This window comes from Topomyia yanbarensis, chromosome 3, assembly GCF_030247195.1.
Source record: "Topomyia yanbarensis strain Yona2022 chromosome 3, ASM3024719v1, whole genome shotgun sequence".
NCBI lineage: Eukaryota > Metazoa > Arthropoda > Insecta > Diptera > Culicidae > Topomyia > Topomyia yanbarensis.
The window spans coordinates 373,787,495-373,804,352 of record NC_080672.1 but is presented as its reverse complement, the minus strand read 5'-3'; the positions used below and the strand labels follow the sequence as shown (position 1 = coordinate 373,804,352).

General features: G+C 37.0%; 1 protein-coding gene across 6 annotated transcripts in view; it reads right to left on the bottom strand.

The window, feature by feature from the left end:
• Nucleotides 1-16,858, bottom strand: part of LOC131688291 (voltage-dependent calcium channel subunit alpha-2/delta-3) — a 47,265-nt gene that overhangs the window by 24,933 nt on the left and 5,474 nt on the right. For 4 of the 6 annotated variants that reach the window (XM_058972484.1, XM_058972485.1, XM_058972486.1 and 1 more), the window contains exons 4-8: nucleotides 6,257-6,524; nucleotides 5,354-6,195; nucleotides 5,152-5,292; nucleotides 5,003-5,086; nucleotides 4,650-4,706 (exon numbers count right to left, since the gene is read on the bottom strand). In XM_058972484.1, the coding sequence (XP_058828467.1) occupies nucleotides 4,650-4,706; nucleotides 5,003-5,086; nucleotides 5,152-5,292; nucleotides 5,354-6,195; nucleotides 6,257-6,524 (1,392 nt within the window). The remainder of the gene's footprint in view (nucleotides 1-4,649; nucleotides 4,707-5,002; nucleotides 5,087-5,151; nucleotides 5,293-5,353; nucleotides 6,196-6,256; nucleotides 6,525-16,858) is intronic. The other 2 variants (XM_058972487.1, XM_058972489.1) reach the window with 1 other exon arrangement.

Here is a 16,858-nt window from a genome sequence, read left to right as displayed (position 1 = left end):
CATGTTTGGCGCTGTATACGAAATGGGTCATCGCAAAGTCAATTGAGCTAGCATCTACCTAAATCCTTGAACTAAGTTATTTGCATGGATATGTTTAAATACATGCAAACATCTCTTTTCTGTAAATCACTACCAACTAGTGGGAGTTAGGATGGTTAACACACACACACACACAGAAGTGCCTGAAAAAATGTCTGTTGCCATTCTTCAAGCAACAGAATTGTTTCGTTCTGTTTTGGCCAGATTTAGCATCTTGCCATTATAGAAAAAGGCCTTGGAATAGTATTCCGCGACCAACTTCCAGGTGTCCAAGGACATGAACCCTCCCAACCCGCCAGAGTTCCGTCCATTAAAAAAAGTTAGGCAATCATCAAGCGAAACCTTAAGAAGACGTGTGAGACAGTTATCAGCGAGATGCTGTTCAATGCAGTTTCGCCTTTTTAGTCTGTCTTGATTTTTCGCCTTTTTAGTTTGTCCTTCAAGCGTCAGCGCAACATCCATGCGATGTCCTTATATGAGCATTTGGACTCCCAGAATTGAAATAGTGCAAGCGAGATTCTCCCGTATTTCTCTTTGATCTTTACCGTGGCGCAATCCGACGGAGCTCACCATACATTTGTCATTACCGTCTACTCTGGCAATAAAAAAACAGAACGTATCCAGAGAGCTTTCGTAGGAAATCTAGTGACTGCCCATTGATTTTTGATATCTCAGACATTCTCTAACAAATTAATGTATGCCCCTCAGAAGCTTAAGATCACGGAACTTTTTAAGACTCTGCATCACAGAAAAAAATGTTCCCAAAGTAATAACTAATAAGTATAGGGCCATGAATTATGGAACAAACACGCTTTTACGTTACGAAAACCGGGCCACGAACAAAAATCATCAATTTATAATTATGTTTAATTTCCCTTCAGTAACGTCTGCATAATGCTTTTTAGTGGAGATATTGCAGACACGGTTTCTGCCATGTCAATAACACATCGAATTTCTGCACGTGAACAAGTTCACAACTTTATGAACAATATTCGAAAAACCAAAGTCAACCGACTCGTGATTTTATTCATAGATTTAGGAACAGCATCCAGAGTCTGACTAAACGACGTGAACTGATTAATAATTTATTACATCTTGAGCATGATCTGGTTTTCGTAGTTCTGAACTAGTTCACAAAATCTAAAGATATTTTCTCGTGAACTACTCCACGAAACTTCAACAATCGTGAACTATTTCATGATTCCTAATACATTAGTCTCGGTTCAATATCCGTGCTCGTAAAATAGTTCACAAAATCATACAATGTTATTCATGTATACGTGAACTGAATCATGATTCCTAGAGTCACGAATCACCTTTCGTGCTCGTGAAATAGTTTACAGAATTATACAATATTATTCATGTATTCATGGTTCATGATTCCGAGTACATTAGTAACAACTCACCATTCATGCCTGTGCACTAGTTCACAAAATTAAGAAATATTTTATATGTATTCGTGAACTAGTTTATGATTCCTAATATAATAGTCACGACCATCCGTGCTCGTGAAATAGATCACATAATCGGAAAATATTATTCATTTACACGTGAACCGATTCATGATTCCTAGCGAATTAGTCACAACTAACCATTCTTACTCATGAAATAATACATGAAATCATAAAATATTATTCATGTATTCGTAAACTGGCTCATGATTCCTAATATATTAATCACAACTCACCATTCGTGCTCGTGAAATGTTTAAAAAATTATGAAATATTATTCACGTAATCGTGAACTGGTTCATGTTTCCTAGTATAATAGTTACGCCTGACCATGCATGCTCGTGAAATAGCTCACAAAATCACAAAATATTGTACATGTATTCATGAACTGGTTCATGATTCCTCAGCTTAATAGTCATGAATACCATTCGTGCTCGTGAAATGGTTCACAAAATCATAAAATACTATTCATGGAGTCGTGAACTGGGCCATGATTCCTAGTACATACTTCACAATCTATCTTGATTGCTTGATCTATTTAGAACATATCCCTAATCATTTGCAGATTTCATGCATATTGTGATGGAATTTTCACGTAAAATTATTTACAAAATTTGATTTTTTTGCGAAATATGATGTAGTTATGTTAGCTGCTAACAGCTAGCAATTTGTAATAAGTGCAAGCAGCGGCTATAAGATAGTTATTAGGACCCCGAACATCGTTATTCATTTGATAAGGTGATGTCCGGAGAGAAAACAAAAACTGCACTGACCACCAAAACTACCTACGTTTTAGAGCCACAAATTGTGTTCGTGATAAAGTTGTCAAAACAAGATACCGCGAATCAGTCACACTTTTAATATTCAGTTCATATTGTCACATTACTTCAAGTAAAAAATCCGACCGCAATTAAAAAAATAACGTATCTCGATAAAGCGAAGAGAAAATACGAATATCGCGGTAAAACTGCTGATATCATGAAAATAAGTCACACTACTCCACGTGTAAAATTTGAAAGTGAGCTCAAGTATAGAATATCACGATAACGTACAATTAAATTACGAAAATCGCGACTAAGATCATGAAATCAGGAACATAAGTCTCTCTATTTGTGACTGAAATATCAAAAGTCGTGACTAAAATCCTGAAATCATGAGCACAAATCATTCTAACAGTGATTTAAATGTCACGATAACGTGAAAAGAAATTATGAGCATCGTGACACAGATCCTGAAATCATGAACATAAATCACGCTCGTGACTAAAATATCAAAAATCCGGACAAAGATCCTGAAATCAGGAACATTAATCTCTCTACTGGTGACTATAATATCACGATAGCGAGAATAGAAATTATGATAATCGTAACGAAGGTCCTAAAACCATGGACATAAATCACACTACTCTGACAGAAGAAACCGATATGAAACTCACGAATAAAATAACAGAATAACGTGAATATAAATTACGAAAAAAAGTACTGAAATCATGAACATAAATCACGCCACACTGCGAGAAAAATCTGGTACTAAACTCAAGAATAAAATATCACGGTGACACGATGAGAAAACACGAAAATCGCGACAAAGTTCCTGAAATCATGAGCTTCGTTTAACTGGCGGTTCTCTTAGTTGATGTACTTTATACAAACCAATGTATCTCCAAATTATGAACTTGAATCACAACAAAAACTGAACATGCCAGGGCACAACCACAGTAAACCAACCAAACATTGGAATGAAATGCTAACTGGCGCGGACTAGTTTTTTTTAAACGCAAATAGATTCATGAATATGAGGTTTATTCAGAATTTTTGTAACTTTGTCACGATTTTCGTGAGTCGTTCAGGTTCCGAAATCGTGATTTTATCATGTTTTTCTAAACGGATTCTTTTCCGTGTATCAGTGGATCGTACGAACCCATATAAGTGATTCGTAATGTTTCTAATAGTGTATATGATATTTTTGAGCTTTCTGTATCCAGCGGTTGCTTTAAAAAATGGATTGGCTTAGAATATGGATTTAGTTATTAATATGCAATTTTGGTAGGTGACCCTAATATCGTTTAGTGTATTTGTGAATCGAGTACGAAGATGGGGTTCTACGCGCATTTCAAGATTGCTTGAAAAGCTTTTCTGGCAATGGGCTTTTTCCCTTTCACCAACATTTCTCATTGAGATCAATAGATTCAAAAGGATTAAATAAATAAATAAATGAATAATTAAATAAATAAATGAGTAAATGCAAAATTTAATAATAAATAAATGAATAAATAAATAATCAAGAAATAGTAAGAAATCAAACAATAAATAAACATTTCAATAACAAAAATGAAGGGTTATTAAGATATTCATGTTACTGAATATATTTACGGAACCAACTGGCGATACCGAAGAATTTGAGTGTTATAATACGGTACTATCGCTAACACTTAGCACTTTCGCAATCGTAGGAAAGTTTTTTTGAAAATGATGCCAGACCGGTTACAGCGGAGAAGTCGTATAGTTTTTATGTAATATGTAATATTGTTGTGTAGTATGTTTTCGATATGGCAGTATAATCCAATAAGATCAATGTGAAAGTAATGAAAATCATTAGATCAGACTAAACGAGGTGCAAAATGAATGTTTCTAAAGTTTACATAGAGGGGCACAACTTAAAACGTTGGATTTTTTTTATCTAATTACATATTGTTCCTACTAGTAAACTATTCAAAACTTTTGGGGACAAACGCTTATCTAGGTCACGGGAGATGTTTGTAAACTGATGACTACTAGGTGTATAATAGTATACTCTACCGAATAACTATGGATTATATGAAAACACACTCTCTGATAAAAACAAACAGTAGACTAGCATAACTGCGACGTACTCTGCCTAAAAAACTCGTTTTACATAAATTCAATCCTGTAACTGAACACACACGCATACAACCAACACTAATTTAAAACACTTTGGATCCACTATGCTGCGATTAAATGGAAAGTAATTTTCCGTTCTTTACTATCTGCAAAACTCGTTTAATCTGGATGGATTTACGCTAAGTAAAAAACACTCCTCTAGGTGGATAAATATTGGTTTAGTAGAGTAAACTGGCGCCCTAATCACTGGCATAAATCGTATACTGAACTATCGCTATGAATCCTCCATTTCAAGTACCTCGCGTGTGATCGTAACCCAGTACGCCTCATTGACAAGGATGTCTTCGGTGATGTTCTTAGTTATTTTGAGATTTTTGTGTACAGATAGAGATGATATTCGATCGAGTTGGATGAGGTTTTAGTTTACAGGTGTTGTTAGGTAGTTACAGTGCAACGTAAGAAAAGTTTTAAGAGAAAGAGAAATAAGCACGAAATTATAATCCGATGAGAAATACAGTTATCAGTCACCTTTCTGATAAAAGAAAATTCAGCTGATGTTATTGTACATATACTAATGGACATACATTTACCTTGTAAACTTTAGTTGTCTAGAAGAAGCAGTTTGAATCATGGTAGTCACTGAATACTTACAGCATTTTCTCTGCGGTCAAATACTGGCATCGATACAGTTGTCATGAAGTTATATTTCTGATTGTTGGAATATGGATCCTGATTCTAATGAAAAAATTGAAATCTTAAACTTAATCTTAAATGCAAATGAGTAACCCTAAAAAACCGACCATTCGCTGCTTCATAATCATGCGACGATGCTGTTCTTCTGGCGAAAAGAAAATTACACGATTCTTTCTGTAGTCTATGAATCGTTCTTTCTGTTCGGCTCGCTCCTTAATTTCCCACAGCCAATCCGTCATTTTTGGATCCTAGAAGTAACTTAAACTGTAACGGATGTTCAAATACACCTGCATCCAGTAACTACTTCACCTCCACATCCGCGTAGACTTCAGACCACACCACCGGGTGTTCACGTTTATTCAAGACCAGTGGCCTTGCTATCACTGGTATGTAGTTCAAAACTTCCTCCCGTACCTCGGCTAGTGTACTCAGGTGTACATAATAGCCTTGGTTTTTACAGGCCATTTCCTTTATATCTTTTACATCGGCTACCTCACGACCAATGAGATAGGTGAATATCCGAACCGGGATAAAGGGTAGTTCCTTCCAATTGTACTGCTCAAATATCTCATCGAAGCTGTACGGAACACCATCTGACACCAGCATAATGGCTTGATTGCAGCGGGCTCCATTACGGCTCTCGCGAAATGTTTCCAGCAGCTCGAAAGCCCTGGTTAACGCAGCCGATACATTCGCGATCTCAGTCGTCTCGATGTTATCCATTCCTAGCTTCAGCTCTCGGATATTACCCATGTTCGCTTGCACCAGTGTTTCACGAAAGCATCCAACAACTTCGGACACCTCTTCGGAGAAGGTGAAGATGTTGACATAATCGTTCGGTCCTAGGGTATCCAAGATGTTGGATACCACGTGTTTGGCAATATCTTTTCGCTGGCCGGTCATGGAACCGGAGCTGTCTACTAGGATAATGACATCTTTCGGACTGTTGGCCGCCTCGATATACCAGGAGCGCAGCCGACAGTCGTACAGATCGACTGGATCTTCTTCCCACTTGGTGGCCGGGAACTGGCGCAGAAAGCCCGTCGAACTGCAAAAGTACTGCCACGTGAGCGTCGGATCACCGATGTAGTTGTTGTAGAATATCGAGTCCAACGCTTCAGACCACTTGATCGCCCGAATTGTTTCGTTTGCTGCAATTATACTCTAGGGTTAATAAATTCGCAGAATTCAGAAAATTCAGAATAAACAAACCTCTATCGTACACATTGGTTGGAACGTGCACCGAGCTAACCGAAGTATTGACCGCCTCGTTGAAGAAGTGTTTCTTCTTCGTCAGTACGATTTCCTTCGGTGGAATGGGCGTGGTAATGTCAGCCGGATCCTCGTCTATCATCGGTATCGGTGTGGTGATTATTTCGCCTGGTTCGATCATCTCTTTTGCATTGTAGTAGCGGAAACTTTTGTTCACTTTTTCGTCATCGCTGGAGATGGCCGTATTCTCGGCCGTGTCCATGATTCGCTGCAGGGAGATTCAGGAAACTATTACTTATATGTTTTGCTCTGGTGGATATTGGATTAGTAGATTGAGCTTAAATAATGAGCTATTAGTACAAGCGGCTGTAAATCGTGAAACAGTGTAGTAGAATGTGAAAATTTAAACTGTTAATTCTTTTGTATTGAGACTAATATAACATTGTTCTGGGAGCATAACTGAACCCTTTACCGTTACCACTGGAATGGTTACTGACGTCCGCACAATAACGGTCAAAGAGGCTAATGGCTTTGACCGCCTTTATAACTTAAGGTAACACAATTGGGTGTTTTGCTACAATAGTTTTCATGGGCAACACATCAGATATTAAATATCGACCCATGTGGAAAAGTTCAAGCTAATCGAACCCGACCCTGTTGAATGTTGAATTCCGGAAAACATTCCACCCCTTCCGTAAATGGAACAGCATTAGCCGAAGTTGCCTACGGACATGAAGACTTTTTGGTGGTATCCAACGACAAAAACAGATCGAAATGGTGAGTTAAGCGGAAGCAATTATGTGAAAAAAGTTTCCCAGAGGCAGAATTCGAACCTGCCACTTTTGGGACTCCGGCCCAATGCACAAAACCTTATGCTATCTTTGGATATGATGACGTCCCAGAAAGAACAAATGATTATCACATTGGCGACAGTGATCGTACCCTGCCTCTAAAGCGAGATCACACACAACCGCAGCTGCCACCCAACACATTTGATCTATTTAATTTCTCCGCTAGATACCGAGGCGCGGGTTTTTATTATCGTCTAGTGTCCAATTTTAGTTCATTACCCATCGTTCTTCGATGGGAGATAGATGTGTTGGGTGGCCGCTAGGGTTGTGTGTGATCTCGCTTTGGAGTCAGAGTACGATCACTGTCGCCAATGTGATAATCATTTGTTCTTTCTGGGACGTCATCATATCCCAAGGGTTGCAGGTTGGAATCCTGCATCTGGGGGATTTGTTTCACCTAGTTGCTTTCGCTTAACTCACCATTTTGATTTGTTTTTCCCCATTAGGTCCTGTCAAAAAGTCTTAAATAAAGTATTGGCACATGCGTCAAAGCCCAAATATTGAATTATTTGTATAATTTCGAAGTTTTGTAATTGTCACTCGAACATTTTTTTTGCCGTACAAAGCGGGCAAGCCGTATGGGGCTATTATGTATGAGATTGTCGTATCTACAATATCATCCAATTCGTTTAGTCAAGGACAAAAGTGGTAGGAAAGTGGAAAGAGTAGGTTGGAATTGTTTCACCAGGCGGTGCTAGTGCGATAACTAATATTAAAATCAAGATACAAGGATAGCTCGAGAGGTCAAGGATTTCCTCTCTGTGCGGCGTACAATTTCCTGCACATGGTGTAGAGTAAAGTGCCTATTTTCACCATACTAAGGAGGGTGCCTCACTGATTCATTAATTACTCGGCCTACAAACAATGGAATGCGTTCAAATTGGCATCAACAGCTTTGCTTCGTTGTTAAGAACCAAGATAATTACACAAATGCGCTGAAAACAGTGAAATTCTCGTTCTGAGCGCAACGAAAACACGAATCGAGTACCCCTATTGTTGCGCTACCATTTGACTCAAGCCGTTAAACAAAGATGGCAGACACTGCTCTAACCAACGGCTTCAAATGGGTAGCGTAATAATAGAAACATAGCGATAATAGGCTCATCACCCTATATATCACAAATGTCAGATAATTCAGGAGGATGGATGACGGGGGTAATCAGTCACCATTGGACGTTGGTCGCGACGTAATTGCTCATCTTGTAGCATTACAAAGCAGCCACACGAGAGAACGTCTTTGAATATCTTAACTCATGACTTCAAATTGTGAATCATGGGAACACCCCCACGCACATGCATGACGCTTTGGACAAAGTCGAATCCTAGCTCTACAAGAAGTGTCTGCTCCAAATTTGATCGTAATCGGACAATTCTAGCAACTTGACCAACGTATTCGAAGTTTGTATGAGATTTTTAGACAATTTACATGTAGAAATGCCACTAATTTGAATTTTCGCCGCTAGGTGTCACTTTATGCATCAATTTATCACTGCAAGTGAAATAAGAAAGATAACTACAACTTTGTCGAAGACTGCAAACCAATCCTTTGGAGAAGTTATTAAATCTTTAATGAAGTGACGTCTGAGTCAGTTTTGCATGGGGCCAACAGCACATGGTGGCGGATCAGTAGTAGAATCCCACGAACTTTATTTTTTGCGAACTAATAGATGGGTTTAAATGGGTAATATGTTTCGAACTATTTTTTGACATGATATGAGTTATCGTAAATGATGACTATACTAAAAGAGGAAAGATAGACTGTGGATATTTTCACATCTACTTGTCATCCACCACAGGGAAGAAGCTTAATCCTACTACTGTTTGTTATATTTTCTAACGACGTGGCAGCTTTACTGGGCTTTTGATGTATGCTTATACAATGACGACCAGACGATCGATCGTATTCTGGGGAAGACTGCATTCAGTTGCTTATCTGAACAGGGTGGACCGAATGGCCTAGGTGTGCTTCTAGATCCAAAACTCTCATTTCGCGACGATTATTTTTAACGGCTTGGCTCATCTAGAAAAATGCCAAGCATTTCACGAATCCACATTGTCTAAAGTCGTTGTATTGCTCACTCGTGTGTCCAGAATAGAAGCTATTAATAATTTTCAAATGCTTTTTAATTTTTACAACCTTATTAGGGAAAGTTGTTTAATAAGCTTTTGTAATATTGTGTAGGAAAAAAAGCTGAAAAAATCTGTATTTTCTCAATCTGCACTATATAAGCCAGTATACCAATTAATTTAGGAAGCCCTTTTAACATAAACTATCGCACGAATAGGAATAGGATCACCAAAATGTTGGAAGTAGTCGATAAAATAACCCCTTGAAAACTACCAAAAAATTGGTGTAGTTCGATGCAATTGAAAGAAAATATCTTCAGAAAATGGGATGGACCTATTAATGTGGGACACAGTGAATAATAAATACAGTAAAGACCCGTTTTTCTCAGCCTCATGATGTGTTTTAAGCTGACATTGACTAAATCGGGGCATATTTCTTTCCTTCTTTATAATAAACTGAAGCTGTTAAAATATTCTTCCCTTCCCTTGATCTAGTTTGATAGCTATTTCTGATTATATAATATAAATTTCTATTAAAGGGGCCTTCTAGTGTAAATTAAAAAAAAAAGAAATTCGGTTTGGTGGGGTTTGGTGAAAATTGAACTAAATCTCCGAATGACATAATTCCGAACCCGTCATATTTGAAGTTTTAAAATTATGGAGAATTAATTTTTCAAAAAATAGTAACAGAGTTCGTTTCTTTAGCGAATTGTTGAGACTATCATTTAAAACAACTTTATTTGCAGGAATGAATACTACGTGTAGGGTGTACATCGAGTTTTAAAATGATATTTACGGAATGTTCCTTAATCATTTTTTTATCTTAAACAACTTTTTATTGCGAGCTTCACAAACTCAAGGTTTGGATAAAATGTAAAATTTTTTGTTTATAAATTGTAGAAGATAATAAACAGTAAAATCATAATAATTTATTTCAAAGGTACAAATAGCCTAAAATATGTTGTTACCCTGAACACACGGAGCCTTCAAGTCTTCAACAAAGTGGTTTGTAATAGCACTCCCTGAAATGTTGCTGAATAGATTATGTCTCGAACTAGATTTGTTTGAAGAGTAAATTCTTCATAAATACTTCTTAGAGGATGTAACGCCAAAATAATTTTATCAGATGATGTGCTGTTTAACGCTTGCGAAATTCATCGAAGATACTAAACCTCCGGAATTGGCGGTTGCAAAATGATGTAATCTTGACCTTAAATTACTGTTTGCGAACATTTATTTTACCTATTTATATAATTGGTAACAGAACAAAGTCGAACGGAAAACGCCATTTTTCATAAGTTTTACTCTACTTTCGGAAAGTGTTATCCTCGTTATTAATCATATTACGTTTTCGTCTCAACTCCACGCATTCCCAAAATAAAGACATGTTCAGCAAATGTTGAATGCTGTGCAATTTTTCAGTGAGCAGTTCTGTGTTTCCAACTTCGCTTCCTATTAAAAAGACCCTAATCCATATTACAGTACATCCATTCAAAATTGAGCTCAATATGTTAGTAAATCTGAGGATTGTGATTGATTTCAGAGCTCTGGAGTGAGTGTCTATTGGAATGTTTTCAGGCAGGTATTTGATATTGATGTGATTAGACAACTGTTAGATCAAGACCAATAGATCAGTTACAGGTCAAGATCCATCCATCCAATTATTTTTTTGGGTTCGTGGCAAGGGGTGGGGTCGAATCCTGAAGCCTTCTCTTGGCTACGCCGTTGCTTGGAGTTATTTATATAGCTTTTCATTTTCTAAGATATGTTTCAGATCGATCCGATGTTTGTGACTTAGAAACTTTGCAGTCGTCAGGTTCGCGCAAATGAAAATTTTTGCATCGACAAGTGATCAAGTTCCATGTAGACAATTTGGAATTGTTCGGTGGTTATTTCTGGCGATTGTAGATAGAAAAAGGACATACGAAATTCGTTTTATCGAAATAATATTTGGCTAATTTAAATGCGATTGCGATTGCGAAACGATCAATTTACTATATTGAACAATAAATAGGCGACAAAGGGTAATCCACAAACAACAAGCTATAACTTTTAAAGTATTAAAAATAGACATTTGATGTCTTCAGTAAAGTTATTCGCAAAAGTAAGAGCTACAAATTTTCTGAAGACATCATTGCAATACAATCATTAAAAAAAGAAAGAAAATTTATGACAATATCTCACCCTTAGGTGGATTAATCAGCAAAAAATAATACCAAAAGAAAGGCCATATTACATCCTTTAAATTCTCCGAAGATACTATTGACCTGAAATTAGCCGTTTTGGCGTTAAAAATAGATTGCCTGTTTTTGGTCTTATTTGTGGCTGTCCGATTTCAACAATCTATAGCTCGTTCGAAAGGTATTCGTATAGACTGTCCAAAGATGTCTATGTCGTCAATTTCGGCAGATAATTTAAAAAAACTGCAGAAAATACCATTTTTACACTTTCAAACATTCATATCTTGGAAACTAAACATCAGAATCAAAAACAAATTAATAGCGTTCTGTCTAGGTGATAGGCCTTTCATTTAAAATTGGTTTGGATAAGATCGGTTCAGCCATTACTGAGAAACACGAATGAGAGTTTGTCCGTTACATACACACAGACACACACACACATTGTCATCCGAAAAGCAACGTCGCAAATTGATTTTGCGCGATCACCTGGAAAATGTTCAACTCTCTAATCGGGACATCGAAAAAAACTCGGAATCGTACAGTCAACGATGAGTCGTGTGATTAAACGTTACTACCAAACTCTGAGCTTCGAACGGAAGGAGAAATGCTGTCAGAATGGATGTTCTATTAGTGATCATGATCACAAGCGTGTAGTGAAAGCATTTAAGCGGAATCCCAATGCTTCGATCAGGGATATGGCCCGAAAGTTAAATCTGCCCAAATCTTTCGTTCAGAAAACCAAGGACCTGGAGCGACTGCATACGTACAAAGTGCAGAAGGCTCCAGATCCTGACGAACGGCAAAATATGGTGGAAAAGGCACAGGCCTGGAAACTGTAAATCCACATTCTGACGAAGCCTCAGTGTCTTATCATGGATGATGAGGCCGAATTTTCGGCAGCTTTCGGGCTACTGTTCTTCACCGCCCAGCGCAAGTTTGATGTTCCGGAAGAAGGAAGGAAGCAGAAACTCTCAAAATTTGCCAATAAATACATGATTTGGCAAGCGATCTGCTCATGTGGTAGAAGGAGTGCGCCGTTCGTGACTACCGGGACTGTGACCGGAAAGATCTATCTCAAGGAGTTTTTAAAGAAGCGTCTGCTTTCTCTGTTGAAGCAAAATGAGGCCCTGCGATCTTCTGGCCGGATCTAAGTTCGTGCCACTATTCAAATGTTGTCCTGGAGTACTACGAAGCCAACGGGGTCACTTTCGTACCCAAGGAAATGACCCCCCCCCCCCCCCCTGCACGGCACCGGAGCTATAACCCATCGAAAAATACCGGGCAACTATGAAGCAGGTACTACGGAAACATCCCAAGGAGGCGAAATCTGAGAAATTCATGAAGAAAAAGTGGGTTTCCATACAGAAGAAGCTGCAGCCAGATGCTGTACAGAACCTAATGAGTAGAGTTCAGCGTAAGGTGCGAGCGTACGGTTATGGTATTGAAGTTGAATTAAATAAATATGCCAAAAGCTTACTAATGGGTTATATTTAATTGTCTGAAAGTTTGAAAAGGATCGGTCCACTGTGTAATATTCTAAGCGTTTTTTTCATGATGTAATTGGATGTGAAACACCCTTTTTACATTTCTTATAAAAGAAATGTATAGAATTCGCTCAAACTTTCAAGATTTTTTCCGAGGCCCGGAGGGCCGAGTCTTATATACCAATCGACTCAGCTCGACGATTTGGGACAATGTCTGTGTGTGTGTGTGTGTGTCTGTGTGTGTGTGTGTATGTAACGGACAAATTCTCATTCGTGTTTCTCAGCAATGGCTGAATCGATCTTCTCCAAACCAATTTTAAATGAAAGAACTAAAAAACAGTATGAACGCTATTAATTTGTTTTTGATTCTGATGTTTAGTTTCCAAGATATGAATGTTTGAATGCGTAAAAAGGGCGTTTTTTGCAGTTTTTTTGAATTATCTGCCGAAATTGACAATATAGATTAACAATTTATATGTTTTTGGACAGCTTTAACGAATACCTTTCGAACAAGCTATAGATTGTTGAAATCGGACTATTATCAAAAGAGATATTTAACATTAAATGCGGACGAAAGATTTTTATCATTTCCCATTGCCAGAAATATGACCAAAAACATGTAATCTATTATTAACGCCAAAACGGCTTATTTTAGGTCAATAGTATCTTCGGAGAATTTAATGGAGGAAATATGCCCTTTCTTTTGGTATTGTGCTTTTGCTGATTAATCCCCCTATGAGTGAGATATTTTCACAAATTTTCTTCGAAGTGATTATATCGAAATGATGCCTTCTACAAATTTGTAGCTCTTACTTTTGCGAATAACTTTACTGAAGACTTTAAATATCTATTTTGAATACTTTAAAAGTTATGACTTGTTGTTTGTGGATTACTCTTTGTCGCCTATTTATTGTTCAATATAGAAATAATCCATTGAAATAAGCCAAACATTATTTCGACAAATCGAATTTTGTATTTCATTTTTCTATCTACAACCGCAAGAAATAATCACCGAACACTTCCAAGTTGTCTGGAAGGAACTTGATAACTTATCAGTGCAAAAATGTTCATTTGTGCGAACCTTCTGACTGCAATTTTTCTAACTAATGACCATCGGATCGATCTGAAACATACCGGAAAATGAAAAGCGAAATAAATAACTCCAAGCAACGGCGCAGCCCAGAGAAGGTTTTGGGGTTTAACACCATACAACGCCCCCCACACCCCCCCCCCTCCCCCACCACGCTAAAAAAAATATTGGATTGAAGTTGAAAATTTATTGATGCAGACTGATTTAATTCAATATTACAATAACAATTATCTGATCCGTAGATTGATAACCTGTTGTTGTAAACATCATGAGGACTTTTGATAAATTGTCGGAATGGGGTCCTGATATGTAACTGATCTATTGGTCTTGATTTCAGAGTTGTCTAATAGCATCAATATCAAATTCCTGCCTGAAAACATTCCAATAGAAAATTACAGAGTTCTGTAATCAATCATAGTCCTCAGATTTATTTTCAAATTGATCTCGTTTTTGTAGAGATGTACTGTAATAAGGGTCTTTATTTAATTGGAAGAGAAGTTAAAATTGATTTAATGTCTATGAAACATAGAACTGCTCACCAAAAAAATGCATAACTTTCAACATTTGCTAAAAATGTTCTTGCCTTTCTCATTCACTCTAAAATTCGTCAATCTAATCCCGACCCGGAGGGCCGAGTGTCATATGCCAATCGACTGAGTTCGTCGAGATCGGAAAATGTCTGTGTGTGTATGTATGTGTGTATGTGGAAAAAATGTGACCTCTGTTTCTCAGAGATGGCTGGACCGATTTGCACAAAGTTAGTCTCAAATGAAAGGTACAACCTTCCCATCGGCTGCTATTGAATTTTTTATTGATTGGACTTCCGGTTCCGGAGTTACGAGTTGAAAAGTGCAATCACACAGCAAATTCCCATATAAACTGAAATGAAAAATTTTCAAAATCAAATTTGTATTTTTGATGCCAAATGACTTTAAAATGCATGAAACATTGAGATGTTTGACAAAAATTGACTTTTTTTGGACTTTGGTACATTTTTGTCTTTCTCATATAGAAAGGTTATGCAAAAAAACTAGTTTAAAATTTCTTAACAAGTTGAAAATTTTCGGCTGGATCTGGACCTCCCGGACCTTTCTCCATGATCCGCCGCTGGTTTCAAGCGATGTTTCAGTATCACATAGTATCTCAAGATCGTGGCTGTCGATCCATTGTATGTATGTGCAAATCGTACTGAACATGTAATATTCATTTCCACCATTTTATTGAACATAACCAGCCATGGAATCGTAGTCTGGACAAATGAGACAAGCACAATTGCACCACTAGGTGGATTAAGACAGGTTTTTATTTTGGGAATGCGTCGAGTTGAGACGAAAACGTAATATGATTAATAACGAGGATAACACTTTCCGAATGTAGAGAGAAATTTATGAAAAATAACGATTTCCATTCGATTCTAGCAGGTTCTGATCGATTTTGATGAGCATTTGATTTTTGTTGTATGACCAATTATATGTATAGGTCAAATGTTTAAAAACAGTAATTTAAGGTCAAGATAGCATCATTTTGAAACCACCAACTTCGGAGGTTTAGTATCTTCGATGAGTTTTACAAACGTTAAACAGCGCATCACTTGATAAAATAATTTTGACGGTATATCGTCTAAGAAGTATTCATTGTGATTTTTCTCAGGTTAATATTCATGACTACAATAAAGTCTCAACAAATTCGCTAGACACGAACTCTGTTACTATTTTCTGAAAAAGTAATTCTGCATAATTTTAAAACTTCAAAAATTACGGTTTCGGAATTATGCCGTTTGGACAGTATGATCGATTTTCACCAAACCCCCACCAAACCGAATTTCTGGCTACGCCGCTGACTTCAAGTAAGTAGAAACAAAGTCGTTCTACACTCGTTCACAAGAAACTTCTTCGATTGCTGAATATCTATTATAATACATTGAAACCCTGATTTTATCAGCTAAATATGAACATATGTTTGATGGGCTCTAGCAGACGAACAAGACTGAATTCGAGTAAATCCTTTCTTGAGCATGTTTTCCTTATCATGAAGATGAAAATATGCAAAAATAAAAAGTTCATCATAATCAGAAATAGTTATCAGACTACATCAAGGGACGGGAAGAATATTTTAACAGCTTCGGTTTATTATAAAGAAAAAAAAATTGCCCGATTTAGTCAATGTCCCCATTTTGTCAGCCTAAAATATACCATGAGACTGATAAAAATGGGTCTTTATTGTATGTATTATTCACTGTGTTTCACATTAATAGGTACATTTCATTTTTTGGGATTTTTTATTGTATCGAACTACAACAATTTTTAGGTAATTTTCAAGGGGTTTTTTTATAGACTTCTTCCAAAATTTGGCGAACCTATTCCAATTCGTATACCAATTAATTAATACTTAAGGGTTAATATGTTGCAGATAGAGAAAATATTGAAATTTTCAGCTTTTTTCTTACACAATATTACGAAAGATTATTAAACAATTTGTCTTAATAAGTTTGTGAAAATTATAAATTATTTGAAATTTTTTAATAGTATAATTTTTTTTATTTAACCGTGATTTTTTAATAAATAGTGACCATCGCTGCACAACGTAGTCTATTTTTCATGGCTTGCGGTGAGCACGATCTCTCGAATTGCTGAACTGAAAATTATGGAATAGAAATTAATTTTTAGTATTCTTTACTTTACTCGCCGCGCAGATAGCTCTGAATTAGACCCGCTGGTGCCCTAAGACGATTTCGCTAGATTTTCAGAGCACTGTGCACACAGTGCATTAACGCAAGTGACGGAAGGTTATCGAAAAGTTGCGTGAAAATGAAAATTCCAGTAATGATGATGACTTTCCCAAACGGTTCGTTTTCGAGAGGTTTTTTTTTTTCTTTAGCATTAGGATTAGCGATAATAATTCAAATCAAGGATACTACTGGGAAGTCACCT